This window comes from Lepisosteus platostomus, chromosome 8, assembly GCF_059453375.1.
Source record: "Lepisosteus platostomus isolate fLepPlt1 chromosome 8, fLepPlt1.hap1, whole genome shotgun sequence".
Taxonomy (NCBI): Eukaryota; Metazoa; Chordata; class Actinopteri; order Semionotiformes; family Lepisosteidae; genus Lepisosteus; species Lepisosteus platostomus.
Window position 1 is genome coordinate 11696714 of NC_142618.1, and position 17781 is coordinate 11714494.

Sequence of the window (17781 nt, forward strand, 5' to 3'; positions counted from 1 at the left end):
GGTGTGGCAGGCTTCCAATGTCAACTCGACTCGATTGGAAGACAATGAACGTATTTTAGCCCTAAATGAATTAATAGCAAACATGGTTTACATAAAATACATTTTTCCAAGAAAGTTTATAATAATACGATCTATAGTTGAAATCTGAGCCTAAATATAAAGGAAAAGCATTTTCAGAGAGCAATCATGCTGTGTTTATGTAGAAAAAGCGATTAGGTTTATGAGCAATCTAATTACCTATTCGCTTAGAACGCTATATAAAATAAAGTTTATTTAGAGATGAATGATCAGTGTCGCAGTTCAAATAATTTTTGTAGGAGGGCTTGGACAGATTCCAAGTGCATTTTTGCAATTTACGTTGCATTGTCAAATGTTCTGTTGTAATACAGGCTAGAATACAGTTAGTCTAAGCTTTATCAGCTTATTTAAAATACATTTTTTGAATCCCCGGCGGAACACACTCCATAGGAATCAGCGCTTTTATACAGTATATCGCCTTTAAACACATATATTTAAACATGCGTTTACGATTTAAATCAAAACGCGATTCAAATCAATATAAATGTATATTTTGTAATGCATAGGTGACTATTCATTGTTATTAAAAAGACTTAAATTCGATCATGTTGTGATATTTAGAAATATAAATTTGTTTGGTGCGAGTTAGGTTTTATTTAATCTCTGACCAAGGGAAACGTTTAATTTTTTCAAAGAAATGTTTGTTAAAAAATAAAGTAATTGTTCCATGGGATTCAATCACAGACCATGTGACATGGGAGTCAGGAAACTAACACACAGCGCCACCGGATTTAATAACGCAATAAAAACGCTATAAAATAATGTGACTAGGCACAGAAAAAGTTTACAGCACAGTACAATAATAAATGCTGACCATGACTTTAGAAGCATAAATTACCTTACACTCAATTTAAACACAAGCTGTCTTTCTGTATGAACCTCTAAGATGGTTCATACAGAAATGTAGAAATGCATTAGCCTGATTATGATTAAAAAACACATAATTAAACACGCGTTTGCGAATTAAATCAGAACACGATTTAAATCAATATAAATGTTTATATTGTAACGCATACTGTTCAGCCTCCATTTCTCTATAAAAATTTACTCTATTGCACACACACACACAATAGAAGCAGGAACCGCTGTCAGAAGGGAAGAAGGTGACTATTCATTGTTATCAAAAATGACTTAGAATCGATCATGATGAGATATTTTGAAATATAAAAGTCAATTGATTGTCCATAACATCGCTATTCTTTAGATACGCGATTCCATATTATATTGGCAGAAAAGCTTAAAACTACCACTTTTTCACACGCTATTTCACATGCTAGTTAAATACTTCGATGCTTAAAATCGTTAGGGAGAAATGGAATACCGGTGTGTATTTTTCCTTTAAAGTACCGATTCCTGGAATCTGACTGGCTGACACCCTTCGGAAGTGGTTCCATAAAATCTGGTATACGGAAAAGAAAGCGTTGATAAATACAAGTGTCTTTTAATACACTCTTTGCTGTGCTCTTGAGGATCCTTGTGATATTTTGAGCTCTAGTTGAATGATAAGTGTTGCATTTTAAATCATTTTCGTAGTTAGAAATTATGAAACGCCCTGTTAAAAGCAAGGAAGTTTTTATGCCCGTTGAAGTAAAACAAAATGCCTGACAAAGTATGGCTTGGACAGATTCCAAGTGCTTGTACAAATGTGCTAAAGAAATTATACTTTGAGTATACAGCTTGTCCAAAGCCATCCATTATTAATACTATTAGTAATATCTTCAGTAAAGGCTTTGATGCATAAATATTTCTGATAAAGGTAGGTTGTGTACTTTTGTCCAACTGAGCAATCTTGCTTTCATAAAATATACCAACATTTTAATGACTGATGATTAACATGCTGTAATACACAGTTCAAAATTAAAGGCTCAAATGCTGTACATGAGAGGTTAAGCTCCCCCTGGCGGTTTTACAAGGTGACGCCGGATAGTTTCCGGCAGAGAGTCAAATGACGCGCGATTAACCACGTGACACCACGTGATACCGCGTGATGCCGCGACACGCCCACCGGGGTATGCCGCGAAATACCTCACCCATTTTGAATGGCTGCATCTGTAGCGAGTGCTGTAGAACATTTAAGATATACTGTATATTGATAAAGAAACATAAGTCTTGCAAAAGATTTATCTCTTTATTCAGAAGATGTTATTGCCTTGACTTTTGCTTTTTTTTACTTGCATGCAATGATCTGTATTTGTCTACATTTAATGTTAGCTACTCGAGGTTTGTCTAGTCTGGAATCCTCCGTAGCCTCCACTGGGTTTGCTAATCCCCTTGCTTTTATAGCATCTACCAAAATGACTACTTTACTCGCTATAACAGATTCTAGGTCATTGATGTAAGAACAGTAAACAGTGGTTCTAATTCAGAGGCTTGTGTTACTTCAGTAAACATTACTCTTAATTCCTAAAATCATTCAACCCTTATTTATCTTATCTAAGCATTCACCCTTTATTGCACTTTCTGTTTTCCATCCATTAACCAGTCCTTAATCAGCATAAATATATTTCTTGAATGCCTTCCATCTATAATTTGAGAATTATTCTTTATGATGATCTTCATCAGAAGCTGTCTGAAAACCTTAATGTATCTTATCATATGATCTTTGCATCAATTATTGCTCTGACATGATTAGACTTCTAACAAATAGATTAAACAAGATTTATCTTTTCTAAATCCATACTTTCTCATACATTGTAGCCATGCTCATTAACTTTCATTTTTATTTCTTATCATTGTTTCTATAATCTTATATCTAATAGTAGTAAGACCCTTTTTATGGAGGTGTGGTACAGCAGTAGTTTTCTGTCAATATTGTTTTGCCCCATCTTGAGTGACTTGTAGAAGAGTTTTGCTAATGGATTATTAACAGCATATCTTATTTCCTTAAGTACAGTTTGTAATGTCAATGTTTCTTCAGTATATAACACTTCTTTTTATGTGTTGAAATATTTTACTATAGAATTTTGTTGTTCTTTAACCTGAGGAACATTGTCAATTTCTGCTTTGGTAAGCAGATAAATTAAGTATCCATTCATATTTGCCATATCATTTTCATTGTCTAAATATTTTTCGTTTTGGTTTCTGAGAGTTCATTTTTTAACCGTTTCTTATAATACATGTAAATATTAGTTTTTAAGACTGTTCCCTTTTAGCCTCAATGGTTCATGAAACTACATGTCACATCAATGACAAATAAAAATAAATAAGTTCACATGGAGCTCATTAAGTGTCACTTAGTGTTCCAGTGTATTTGATTGAATAATTATATCAAAGCACATGTTTAAGGTGGTTAACCAAGTCTTTTAATGGATTGACATTATTTGTGACAACATGGTCATATGAAGAAACCACATCATCATCCTCAAGCCCAGTACTATGAACTTTCATATTATAAGACTGAGAGTCATCACTCATGGTCAGGTCCATACTGTACTAGTAGGTGACTCAGCTGCTTAGATGTTACTCTATCACAGGGATCACCAGTGTGGAAGTGCTGAGGCTTTTTAGAAATGGATCAGGTTTAATAAATGTCTCATAGTAACAAGGAGGCACCAACCCTTCATAAACTTCATTTGATCTGGATTAATTATGCTTAATCTCAGATTCCAATTACAGTATGAGAACCTTATTCAATTATTGTTAAAGTGAATATATTTTAAATTATTTTGAATGGAACATTAACTGAAGCAGAGGGAGGGATAATTAATGTTTTAATGGTTTGCAAAAAAAACCATTCTGAAAAAGTTCAGAATACTTTAATTCCAGTTTTCTTAATTAAAAAAAATTCCAGTAAACTTTGCATTTAACTTTTTTTAGTATGATTCTTAGTTGTGAAGAGTTACAAAGCTTCATTTCTAGCTTTTTGACCTTATCAGCTAATTGCTTGTCATTCTTCTCCATTTGTCTCTTACTGAAATATGCTATGATTCTTATTCTCTTATTACTGTCTCGGCGGTCTCCAACATCAGAATAGGTGAGCATTGAGGTGTGTCATTAAATTCTAGAAAAGTTGCCCATTCTTTATGGAAATGACCTTAGACTTTAATTAGTTTAATAATCAAATGAACTGCTTGTTGTAGACTTAGCTCAGTCTGTTTTTGAGTGGTTTTCAAAAACTGAAATGTACAGTCTGTACATGTATAAAAGATATGTGGCTCAGAGAGAAATGGAAATGTGTCTGTGGTGAAGTTTTATGTATGAAGGCCATACTTTATCAAGTATAGTTCTTTATGGCAGCAGAGGAGAACCTTGTTTCTACCCTGGTCTGCTGAGCCATAAAAATAATGATTGTGGGCCAAATACATACATTTATATATCATCACCTGTTTTTAGTGTGATGGCTGAGACTGTTTTTCCTTGGTGTGTCTTCTTATAATTGCAGGACTGAAGAGGTTGCTACTAGGTAAAGCCTTGAAAAGAACTGCTTGCAGCAGTACATAGTATCTAACAGGGATGTCATCTTAGGTTCGGAGCTTCATTGGCACGTGAACAGACTTTAGAGATTTCCAGCGGGTTGTTGTATTTAGCTTAGTTTAATGTTTTTTTTTGCAGTTTCATAATTTAAAGCTGGTACTGTACATTAACTTCATTAGCAGTGAAGGATGTGGCACAAGGGTGTGAAGCCCTATGAAATACTAACATAACTTTGAATTATTTTACATTTGAAAACAGGGAAATAAGATGCTGGTTAGAATGTGACATTGAGCTCTTACAGCATCATTATAATGTTGACCATGAGTGTCAGGTCACACAGCCACATGGTATTGCTCAGGTCAGTGGTAGGCTTTCTCTTCCTCGCCATGAAAATTTCACTTCATCCCTCTGTTCATAAACTGTGCGTCTGCATGGTCCCTCATCTCAGTCATCGCGTTAGTAAAGTAAATCACTCTGATTCAAACTCTTTCAAAAGCTGGATAATGCTGTCGACATTGCATTGCGTAAGCTTACACATTTTTTTAAGTGAATATTTTAAATAAAAACTGTGAATGTGCAAATTGAACAATTGTATAGATTAAAATGTTTGCAGAAACTACATAGAAAAATCCCAAATAACGGAAAATATCTCTAAAATATCCCCAAAAGGGGATATTGCAATTTTGTAATTTTCACCCATTCTTCTTTGCAAACATGCTTGAACTCTGTCAAGAATTTTTAAAGTTTATTAATATATCAAGATTATTTCTTCTTAAGTAAATTAAATGTGTATGCTGTGTACTTCAGCTGTATGCATGGATAAATTGTTTAAAAGCCTGCTTATTACTGCAGCATGTTTTATAATCATCTGATGTAGTCAAATGTTTACAACATAAACTGCAGAGTGCTCAAAACATATTACAGTGTAGCTTCACAACAGCTGCAGATCCCTGCATTATTTGAATTATTCAGTCAGGGACTGTAAAACGATGGTTGAGACAGCAGCAGAGGCTTGTAGTCACATTTTGTTAGCTTATGAAGTCAATATAATCATTGCTCTGCCCTACTTGAATGGAGTCGGGCATGAGTGAGTAGTATGCCCCTGGTATTCTATACTGTATGTTCTCTTAGGTTCCTTACTTCCATACTGTAAGTTTTGTACATCTTCTTAATAAAGAATGTCAGCTGATGTAGGCCTAATAATGTGTTTTCTGAATTAAATCAGATCACTAAGGAGCTTGTGCTGGGTGTAGTTGCTAAGTGGCTTTGGAACATTTGAACATCTATACTTTTCTTGTAAGTAGTAAAGCACACTTGTTCTTTTGTAAGTGCAGAGCATCAGGATTGTAGATTAATTTCTGATCACAGTCTCTTCTGCTGTAAGCCTTTAATCATGCCTTATCTTGTCTAAGTCAAATGCTTTTAGTTTTCAGTATCACTATCATCAAAACATTATTTTCTTTCAGTTTTCTGTATTGTTGTGTTATATATATTGGTGGCTGTTGTCACACAGATGATTTCTTTGTTTTCAAAGGGTTCACATTTTAAAATAGCACTCAGGTAATTCAAAGATCATACCTATTAAATGCATCTAGGGATAATAAAAGTATATTTTTTCATTCTTACCAAATGTTAATGTACCCGAATAATTTGTTTCTTTTTACATATAAAATAAGATCTTTTCATAGACAAACATTAGTGTTGAAACAGTTTTGGTAGTTAAACCGTTTCAAATGACCATATTGTACAGTGTCAACATTCACAAGGAAAGAAGTTGACATTCATTCAAAACAGGAGGATGTGTATTGATTTGGTTATGATGTAGCATTTTCAGTTGACCTTGTCTTTGCGTGTTGTGCAGGAGAGGAGGAAGAAGTTTCCATTACCTTGTGCTGTGTTGCTGAATAAATTAATTGTGGAATTGAAGTTAAAGCACAGAGTTTCAATTCCTTATCCCCAAAATGTGTTTATGATCAACATGTAGTACAAAAGAGCACATAAACCTGTGATTAAGAAAGGAAGCTTATTAAGCTTTTAGTTTAATGAAGCATGAAATATGTTTAACCATAGCAGTTTCTTTAAATGTTGAGTATTAGAATAATTTACCATAGTCTGTGGAAATCTAAACATTTCATTTCTTGAAATCTAGAAACATAGTCAACTTTCCAACTGGCAGCTTCTAATGGTTGTGGCTTAGCCATTAGGGGAATAATGGTGCTAAATATGTAAATGGCGCTTAAAACTACATGGAAAAAATAATTTAACATGTAGACATGTGGTTAGTTCTTAAAATGTTTTCCTGAAACATGAGAGCCTGCATGTTTTGTACTTCCTTCCTTGCTCTGCTGTGCAAGCTGAAGAATGCTGTCTACATGTACAAAATCAGTATGAATAATCACTGAAACACTGCAGTCTGTATAAATATGCCATATGTAACAACACTTTTGCTTTCTGCTTATTTTTCAATGATCCATCTGAATGTTATAATTTTATTCTGCTTCCTAGAATTTCTTCGTCATTTTGTTTAAGTTTTTTGGAAGGAAAGGCTAGATTATTGTGTTTCGTTCTTTTGACAGGACAAAAATAGGATTAAAGAAGAGTGTTCCTGAGACAAATTGCCAGCCATAAACTAATGATTTATGCAGCCAGATACAGAAATCGAAAGGAATCGCTCTCTGCAGTTTATTGACAACTAGCTCATTTGGCTCAGGATGAAGATTCATCAGATGTCAGGACCAATTAGTGATACAAACAGAGTAGAGGCTTCTTGTCTCTTCCTCACAGGGTGAAAGATTTATTGGTTTGAAAGTCTACCTACATGCAGTAATTCGACTTGTTGTCAAACTGTCTTAAATTATGTAATTGATCTTACTATCACAACTGCTTAGTAGAATACATTCCTCTCTCTTACAGACATAAATGGCTCAGGTTTTTCAAAAAGGCCTTAGTAACCCTTCAGTGATAAACACAAAAATCACATTTTTTGAGCTATGCATTGCACACAGTTTATAGATATTATATAGAATATAAATCTTATTACTGATTTGTCTGAAGCTTGGGAAGCACAAAAAGTCCTGTGTTCTGGAATATAATATTAAAAACAGCACAATAAACATGGACATACACATGTTTAAACTATTGAAACCACAAGAAATAGTTGCTTTCATGAAGCCCTGTGAATGTTACTGCCTGGGCTTTGATGTATGTCTCTTACTGTATATGCACAGGGACACATGACATCTCCCAAAACTCTCAGACTGCTTAAATGTGAACATTTGTTAAATGTCAAAGGGTTAACTTGATTAAAGGAATTAATTCATTAATTCCATATATAACCAATGAGCTTACTGACTGTGGAATTTTGAGGCTGAAAACGTAGAAGGTAGAGAAAAGTAGCAGATAAACAGAGAAGAGACCACCTTGAGAGATGGTCAGTAGACAGGCTGAGGAATCCATGTGTTAGGTCCCGGTAAAGGCAAGCTGAGAGACGAGAGCTGGGGGATGAGCTGGCATTATAGTGGCATTACAGTGCATTCCTTATTATAGAATAAGGAATGCACTGTGCACCCAGGCAAAACAGGATAGGAAAGGTAAGGCACAGGTCAACAGCGCAGAACAGGGAAGCTGTGCAATGCAGCCAGACAAGATGGAACTGGGAAGCCGCACAGCCAAGCAGATGTGGAGAACAGAGAAGGTCTGATTGGTTGCTGTGGATGGGGATCTGGCTGGTCACCAGGTTCCATCTTGAGATCAGGATCAGGGATTCAGACTGATTCAGGCAGAGAGTCCTAGTCTCACTGACTTGTTAGTGCAAGGAGCACATCCATAAACATGTAAGAAGCTCAATCACTGTGGACAGGGCAGGTCTTAAGTATCCTCCAGCTGACAAGATATTTACCCATGAAGTGGAGGCAGGTGGCATGGATAGCTGCTCTGATCAAGTTCTCATGGCACCAGAAGTTGTTTGACTCTTTGTGTGAATGTGGCTGGTTGCTGTGGAAACTGGTGGCTACAAGCTCTGCTTGCCCCGCCGTAACAAAAAGCACTTTAGATCTGTGAAAACAGAATCATTTTGGTAGTTTACTAGAAGGAAAGGAAGGTAAAAATGTCTTCCTAAACATGTCTTTTAGTACCATTCATGACCTTGAAAATAGTGTGGAGTAGAAGCTTCCTGACCCTCTTGTTTTAAATAAGATAAATTGTACAGTGCGCCAAAGCCTTTTTCATAAATCTCAGTTTTTAATGTCATTTGAAAAAAGAAAAAGAAAAACTGTGAGTATTGCATGCCACGAGCTGAAGAGGTAATTTCCCGTTAAGTGGGGGCAGGTGGCACAGACCGCTTTTCCAATCGAGTTCTCATGGCAGCAGGAGATGTTTGACTCTACATGCAAATGTGGCTGGTTGCTGTGGAGACTGGGGGCTGCAAACTCTAGTCCTAGTGTAACAAAAGGTACTTTAAATCTGTGAAAACAGTAGCTTTTTCTTTGAACTATAGTTTATTAAAAAGGAGGTAAGATAAAAGTTTCTTCCCAAACCCATCATTTAGTCCTATTCATGACCTTGAAAGTGAGTATGGAGTACAAGCTTCCTGCCACTCTTCTTTGAAATAAGAGATATTGTCATGAAGCCTTGTCATAAATCTCAGAGTTTAATATAATTTGAAAAGTGATAAAAATAGTACTGCGTGCCTTTAACAGTGGTTTCAATCTCTCACTACTTTTAATCATATGGATAACTTTTATTTATGTACTGTTATGTAGCCCCTTTGTATTGCCTGTCTCTGATGACCTTCCAAACCATGTTTAAAGATAGCATAAATATTTTTCAGCAACTAGTCAGAATGGATCATACTTCTCATGAACATAGGATGAACATAGGATGGCCAAATCATAGAACTGCACAGAGTCAGATGTTCTTTGGATGCCTTGCTATATACAAAACCTTTCAATTATGATCTGTGGTATTTGGATGATGTCCAAAACAGTGTATTGGAAATCTTTTCTTCTAAGTATTTTAGAAACATGATGTGACTTGAGAGTTTCACAACTCAAGTATTGGGATACATTCATTTCAAGTACAGTACATTTTAGATTGTAATAGTGTTTGGTTGCATATCTCTATGAGGTGTGTTTCCTGTTCATGGGTAGTTCAGTGACTTCAGACATTTAAACACTTCTATCTCTCCAGTAAATATTTATCTTGCTCCCATCTGTCCATAAAATGTTAAACCAAAACACTTATGCCATATCATATTTTATTTCTTAGCTAATCTGTCCATTTCTAATGGTGCTAATGAGAAGTTTGTCTTGTGGTGTAGGCTAACAGAGCTAATGTATCAATTTTCTGCAAAATGTGGTTGTTAATACCTTTTGAAATGCAGTCTGGAGGTTGTTCGTGATTTTACTGACAGTTTTTTTTATAGTTGTTTAAACACTGTCTGGTTTTCATTAACAGAAAGTTCTTTGGTTTTTGATTTGACTTTTGACTTCAAAATTTCAAATTGATGTCAAAGCAGGATAGGTTGTCAGTCGGATGTTTATAGCTTTTTCCATTGGTGCCAAATTACCCAATGACAAATGACAAATGACAAATGACAGAGACATCTGTCAGTCAATTGTTCCAATACGTTTTCTTCTTTAAAATTAAGAAGGTTCAACACTATTAATGAAATTGATCTAAAATGGTAGAACTAACTAATTACTTAATTCAAAATAAAATATTGGTTTCACTTATCTGGCTTGTTGTTGATGAGAAATTATTATTATTATTCACATTTAAAATCCCAATTTAGACTTCATTGTCTCAGTACATTTTGAAGGCAATTTATATATATCGCTTAGGAGAGATCCTTGACTTCAATTATATGAAAACTTTAATTGTGTAAGCAGAAGTAACAATTGTACAAGTATAATAAGGTAAATATGGTACTATAGTATGGTACTAAACCTAGCACAATCAGGTAGAACAAAATACAAATGCCACACACACAAAATGAAGTAAGCAAAACTACAGATATATGGACATACAGTAACAATGCATCATTCTGATTTCTGTTTGTGGACAATTGCACTTTTTAAGTAAGTAAAAAAAGTATTTAATGTAATGTTTTTAAACGTCTATATGCCTAAAACTGTGCTTGTGAATTTTTATTTTATATGTCTCTTAAGGTCTAATAAGTACCCTTTTCATTTATTGTTACTTCTTTGATTTTTTTAAACAAAATCATTGTCTCTCTTCTGTCCTACTGTATTTTGGGCCCTCCAGTTTCACTTGCACATTTTATGGTTTCATATAGCAGGTTTAAATGCTGAGAGAAGTCTTAAGCCATGACCTGATGGTGAAAATGTTTGTAATGTGAATTCTCGAGAAGCTGGTGCCTGGACTCATTTTTATCAGAAAATCAATAGTACACTAAACATGCTGGGAGTTTGTGGCAAGCATCTTAGATTTCACACTACTAGAAGAAAACCTATTTTAAATTATTAAAACAATTATTTATCTTTATTAGTCTTCCTGGATTTCACTGCTGAATCTAAAAAGAAATCTAACTGCAGAACCACTTCAACATAATTGATTAAAAATATGAATTTATAAAACACTAGAGAAAATAGGATTGTTTTAGCTATCTTTCTGATACAGTATATAGTGTTCATATTATTTTGAGTGGTGGGTATATCAGGCTACAAGTTAACGTTTGCTAAAAATACTAATTATTATAGTAGCACACAGTGTTGTTGTTTTTATCCTGAGCATCCTAAAGCACTTCACATGTAGAAGAGGACTTGCATTATTCACCACTAAAGTGCCAAAAAATAATAATAATCATAATTAATTGCTTACACTTATATAGTGCTTTTCTGGACACTCCACTCAAAGCGCTTTACATGTAATGGGGACTCCCCTCCACCACCACCAATGTGCAGCATCCACCTGGATGATGCGACAGCAGCCATAGTGCGCCAGAACGCTCACCACACACCAGCTATTAGTGGGGAGGAGAGCAGAGTAATGAAGCCAATTCATAGATGAGGATTATTAGGAGGCCATGATTGGTAAGGGCCAATGGGACCATTGATTTGTCAGGGGCAATTTGTCAATTGCACTGACAAATAATTTTGTCAGTGCAATCAGAACCTCAGTGTATGGGAAGAAAAGCATGCGGGAGTTGAATTGAATTTCAAGGGTTATCTCCCCTATTGTTAGGAAGAGTGGATTTTTTATTTCATGTAGGTAGAACCTTGGTTTAACATGTTATCGTAAGGATATGGATAAGGCTCCTCATAAAATACAGTATCCCTTGTCGCCATTACTTTTGGAGTTTTTGGTTCAGGGGATGCTGTGCTTTCTACTGCAGATTTATTGCAAACTAATATTTCCTCAGCGATATCCAATTCAGGTATTGACGTGGGACTAGTATTGCTTAACCTCTGCAATATTACATGATCAGACAAATATAACTAAAATCTTTTGCAGTCTTTTATTTTTCAGAATGTAATAGAGTATGCTATTTCCTTTTAGTCAGAAGACTACAAATTTCTTTTAGAAACAGTAAAATGAAGTTTGCAAAAATGTTTCACAAGACATACTTTTTTCCTCGTGTCTGTGTATTATTAGCATGAAAAGGGGGTAGAGAAAGAGGTTAGGGCAATAAACTAACTGTAAGAGGATGACAGTGATCAGGTATGCATAATTGCTTTTGTGAGGAAATCTTTTTAATGAAAATTCAAGGATTGATAGTGTATCTAGTCAGATAAAGTTAAGTAAATATGACAAAAAGACATAGACAACTAAAAAGGAACAGGTAAAAGTTTATTCCATGCTGAAAAGAAAAGCAGAAGAAGAGCCTAAAGGTTGTGTCTCTTTTCTTTTCAGCATGGAATAAACATTTACCTGTTCCTTTGCAGCCTACATGCTGACGCAGCTACCTACTCGAACTAAAATAAAAGATTGGCTAATTGTGCCATATGTAGTACTGGATCATATTGTTCAAGACTAATAGAGAAAGGGATTGTAGACAATTTAAAAACTATTGAACTTTTCATCTACAAGAGGAATCCGTGAGAAGTGCATTGGGCAAGAAATGTGTGCAGATTGCTTGCATCTCTAATGTAGTAATTCACATATTTTGGGTTCATTAACAAGACAATGACCAGGAGACATCAATAAGAAAATTACATTAGTCCCTTCTATTGTCAAGGAAGGCCAAGCATCATCTCGTACTGATCCTGACTAGAGCAAACAGATATATTTTCTGTGGTTATGAAAAGCATCTGCCTAACATGCATAACAAGACAAATAAAATCTCTCATTAATGGGTCAGTCCTAGTGTTTACAAGATACAGTCTGCTGAATTTGATATTTTACATTTACTCTTGTTTATCTGAAAGCACGGTAATGAATTTTAAATTAAATCTGAAGCCTGGAAATTACTGAAGCTTTTTCCAAAAAAAGAAAATTGGTTGTCACATGGATATTAAAACAGGCCAGATGCTGTCTTTTTTCAGATAGAACACCTTCGAAATGGGGTGTTAGTTTGTTTCTTTCAAGTGGCCCTTAAGTGAAATAACATTTTGTTAGTTTCATGCTACAAAAATAGAGAGAAATACATATCCATCTGGTTGGTCTCTGTCTTGATTGAAAAATAATAACATTGTAAAGTTACTGATTGGATACCGTACAACATGGGATTTCAACAATATCATGGAATTATCAAGGCCATCTGGATACCTTGAATATCAGCTATTGCATTTTCTGTGGTTGTTATGGATCTAAATAGTGCATGTTTCTGACTGTTCTGTTTAATTTAAAATGATAAAACACTTGTCATGGAACATTGTGTCAACATATTTGGTATTAAGGGTTTTCCTATACCACTTCCATTTTAAAAGAATGCACATTGTTGTTCCTTGCTTTTGAATTACATCTTCATCTTCAAGTCATTGAGGAACATATCTTTTATAATTTTTTAGGTTAATGTTAAAAATAATTTGAACAATTATTTTTCTTTGTAAATTGGCTTTATATACACATACTATAGATGAGAAAAACAATACGGCTGTCTCTATCTGAGTGTAAGATGACCCTAATTTATGCATGAAATGATCAGGAAATTTTGTGTTAAGCACTTTTTATTGTTAGTGAAAGATTGCATTTGACCACGCTAGGTAGATAAAATGATCATCTTGTTTCATACAGTATACATTGTGTGCTGTTAATTGGACTTCTTGTTGTGAAGCCCTTTTACAGATATATGCAATTAAGTTTTACATATTAGAATCTGGAAACGTCTTCAAGAAAATTCAAGAAAAAACACATTGAAAAAAACATTTCCCAGCAAACTGTTTTTATTAAAAAATTAATGTTCTCAAAATGAAAGATCTGACAGAGACAGAGTTTTGTCTGTCTTTAAATGTACAACAGTTCTGTAGCTTGTTAGATAATCTGTAGAACTTTTCATGTTATATTTTTTCCTATTCTTCTAAGACCTTTCAATCTGGCAGAGGTTAACTCACCATTTTTATTTTATTCTCAGAATCTTTTGGAGAAATCTGCTGAGAGAGAGACACGCCAGGAGTACGCTCTGGCCATGATCCAATGTAAAGTTCTGAAACAACTGGAGAATTTAGACCAGCAGAAATACGACGATGAAGACATCTCTGACGATATCAAATTTCTTTTAGAGAAGTTAGGTGAAAGTGTTCAGGACCTCAGGTATGATAAAGCTTTGATTACAGCTTGAATATAATATTTACTGGTTTCAGGATTGATTTGAAACTGTTTTTTTAGAAGATAGGTTTGTCTATTACATGTATGCCCTAAAACCCATATTTCTATAGATAGGTCTGACAGACCCTAACCTAAGACAAGGTGTAACCAAGAGTGTGCATGCACAAACTCTAGTGATCAATTGAAAATTAAAATCCAGGAGATGTCCAGTAGGCACAAAGCCTAATTACACCCTTATTAAACTGAATTTCTGAACCCTTTACCAGTTTACCAATAATTAAGTCAGGCACACTGGGTGTGGCTATTTACAGGTAATTAGTGGCAGTATAGCGCCCTCTAGTGGCAGGTCAGCTGTAGCAGGTCCTCCACGGGGATGTTGTTATGTGGTAGAAGACTTGTGTGTTCCTGATGGCTCTCACATAGACAAGGAGATACAAATTAACTACTGCACACTGAACTGTCATCCTTTTTGGCAGGGGAATGTACTAATGCAGTCTTAGACTCGGTTGTCACACCCTACACTTTTAAATGGCATCCCTCAATTTTCATTTCCAATGCAAATTGGCAAAATTACCTTGTCCTTTCTGACCTTAACTCTATGCCTTGTGCATGAAAAACTTTAAATTTTGGAAATCACTCTTGGCAATGTGTAATATCCAGCACATTATTTCAGCAAATTAAAGATTATTTTGCATTACCATTAGATGTATTGGGTAGGTCCACCTCTTTGCTGTAGTAAATGTTATCATATAGTATTTTTTCAAATAGATCTTATTTTCAGAGCTTTTGTCACCTAAACTGTGGAGTGCAAAACACAAATTATGAGAGAGAATTCAAAGTTTTTGAACAAAATTGTAACAAAATATTGTGATCAGTTTGATCAGCATGCGTATCTAAGACATTCTAACACAAATCTGCTTTTGCAACTTTTCACAAATCTGCCCTAGAATAGGTCATTTTGGGTTATTGAGAGGGATATTGTTTTCTAAACAGGATTACTATAACTCACCTGAATACCTTTTAGTGTAAATGGTTTGTTTGTATAAAAAGGTTTTAATATTTTGCAACTGATGCTTGCAAGTAATTCTACCATTTCTGCTTGAAATATCTGCCTCTAATACTTATGCAACTGCTGAAGGGATCAGCTAAAGTGACTGAGAAGTTAATTCTGCCAGTTCATTTGTTATGTCTTGGAATACAAAATTAGGTTTGTGTCAGGATCTTGTATTTTAATAGCCAAGAATCTAGAGACCCCCAGCAAGAAGGAATGTAGAATGAAGTAATGATTCAGGACTTCCATGTAATTAACTTGCCTCAAGATATAATTCTGCAGAAATTGTGTGTATAGATTTTCCACAGTAATTACCTGTAAGTTTCTGAGCTAGGATAATTTTGCTAGGGTGGAATGCATTAAAAAGTGCATAAAAATAAAATATTTTCTGATGTTTCATTTATTGCTTTCATCTCCAGCTGAAAAATCATGTGTAATGCTTTAGTGCTGCAAAATTGATAACTATTTCACAAGATGACTTCTTATTTATTTTTGTAATAACTGTATATTCTGTTTTTCAGGTTTGATTGATTTGTATGTTTCCTTATTTTAGTCATTTTAATGAATGTGCTCACATTTGTCTTAGCTGGAGTTATTGAAATGTAAAGTTCCTAAATGATTGCTCTTCCAAGCTCTGTTGAATATTTTGGTGAAAGATAACACCCATCATAAGCCTATTCTTGGCATGATCCTTGCCAGTAGAACACCTTACATTGTTTTATCTAAGATATTCAGACCTGAAATTAGGTCTAAAGAACACTTAATCTTGAAATATTATCTGGTAGATTATGAAGGAAAAAAGAAATCTGAGAAACATTAATGTTTTTTATACTCCAGGTTAAGTTTTCTATTTAGCTTTTAAAATGTTTCAGTACTCTATTTCTATTATATTTATCTTGTTAATGTATATAAGGGTTTTATAATTTAAAGTCTTTTTTTACAGCTCATTTGATGAATACAGTTCTGAACTGAAGTCTGGCCGCTTGGAATGGAGCCCTGTACATAAATCAGAAAAGTTCTGGAGAGAGAATGCTGTCCGGTTAAATGAAAAGAATTATGAACTTTTAAAGTAAGCACTAACTCTTTTATTAACTACTTCATATTATACGTGTAAAAGGTTTATCCTTCCAAAGTATTTAAATACAAACGTATAGAAAGAAAATGAAAAAAATGTTAATTAATTTTGGTTCCAAGAAATTATTAGTTGTGAGATTTTGTATTTCAAGTTGACATTTCTCCTTGAGATTTCAGCTGAGGAAAGGAGAGGATTTTTCCTGCTGTTACATGAAATCACTATTCTCAAATTTGTAATTGTGAAACCAAAATTAGTTTCACTGTACATGCTCTGCTTAATTTTATCAAAGTGCTTAAAGGATTGATCTTTTAATATGTTTTTTTAATTGGTAATTTGTATCTACATTCTTATTACAACAAGTGTGTAATTACAGTTGGTCACAGGTGACACAAAAATGTCAACTTGAAATTCTTTATGAAATGCTTCAGGTTTAGACAGCTTCAGAATTCTTTGGAATGCTATGTACAGTGGAATTTCTCAGTCCTTGAATTTGTGGGCTCCTGACTCTTCTGGTTTATATTCCAGGGATTGTGTACTGAGCCCAACCAAAATCTTTGTCTCAGGAGTTTTATCACCTGCTCTGTCTGATCCAGTAGCTTTTCACTGTCACCCTAATTTATCTTTCTCCTAAAAAAATGACAAACCCTGTAAATTAATAAATAATTTAATTAATTAAGGCAACTCTGTCTCTTAAGAAATTACTTAATTGATTAAAAATGAAGGGAAAGGGAATAATTTATTGTGAAGAAGACTTCTTCTACACGTAGAAATGACATTTTTTATAACTAAGCTAAAGGAATATGGCAATCAGATCCTAAATGATAGAATGGATTTAAAAAATGTAGCTTAATTAATTTGTTAGAGTTGTTTGAACAACAGTAATGGACATGCAGAACATACCATATGGTGTATATATTTTAAAGTCTTTTGATAAAGGTCTTCATAAAAGATTAATTTACAAGTACAGGCTGTATTTTTGGAAATGCATGTGTTTGGATTGACAGTTTATTTACAGATAAACAACCGAGAGCACAAATAAGGGATCAATTGGGGTGGTTACTAGTCACGTATGTAGTTGGTATGAAAGTAAAATGCTGGAAAAACATTATAGATGCCGCAGATGAAATTTAAAAAGATATAGATCAAATGTAATACTTAAGGATACTTAAGATAACAGGATACTTATAAAAACAACGTAGGTGTTTTTGTTTACACTATTTAAACCTTCTAGACAGTGTGCGGAAGAAATTTCAAGCATACTGTACATGTTAGGATATATAGTTGAAAGTCTAGAATCTAACTCAAAGAATGTTATGTTAAAGTCATACATTTCACTATCAGTTAGTCACTATCACTATCATAGTTTTGGTTAGCATGTTAAATTACATGTTAATTACAGCTCTTTAATCAGTCCAGAAAAGAGCAACAAGATATATTC

General features: G+C 34.2%; 1 protein-coding gene and 1 long non-coding RNA gene across 3 annotated transcripts in view; both read left to right on the forward strand.

Moving 5' to 3' along the window:
* The window catches only part of LOC148655667 (uncharacterized), a 340056-nt gene that overhangs the window by 192027 nt on the left and 130248 nt on the right, over window positions 1–17781 (forward strand). The window lies entirely within an intron of this gene.
* Window positions 1–17781, forward strand: part of atp6v1h (ATPase H+ transporting V1 subunit H) — a 98476-nt gene that overhangs the window by 50460 nt on the left and 30235 nt on the right. For both annotated transcript variants that reach the window (XM_088642444.1, XM_088642445.1), the window contains 2 exons: window positions 14024–14202; window positions 16212–16337. In XM_088642444.1, the coding sequence (XP_088498570.1) occupies window positions 14024–14202; window positions 16212–16337 (305 nt within the window). The remainder of the gene's footprint in view (window positions 1–14023; window positions 14203–16211; window positions 16338–17781) is intronic.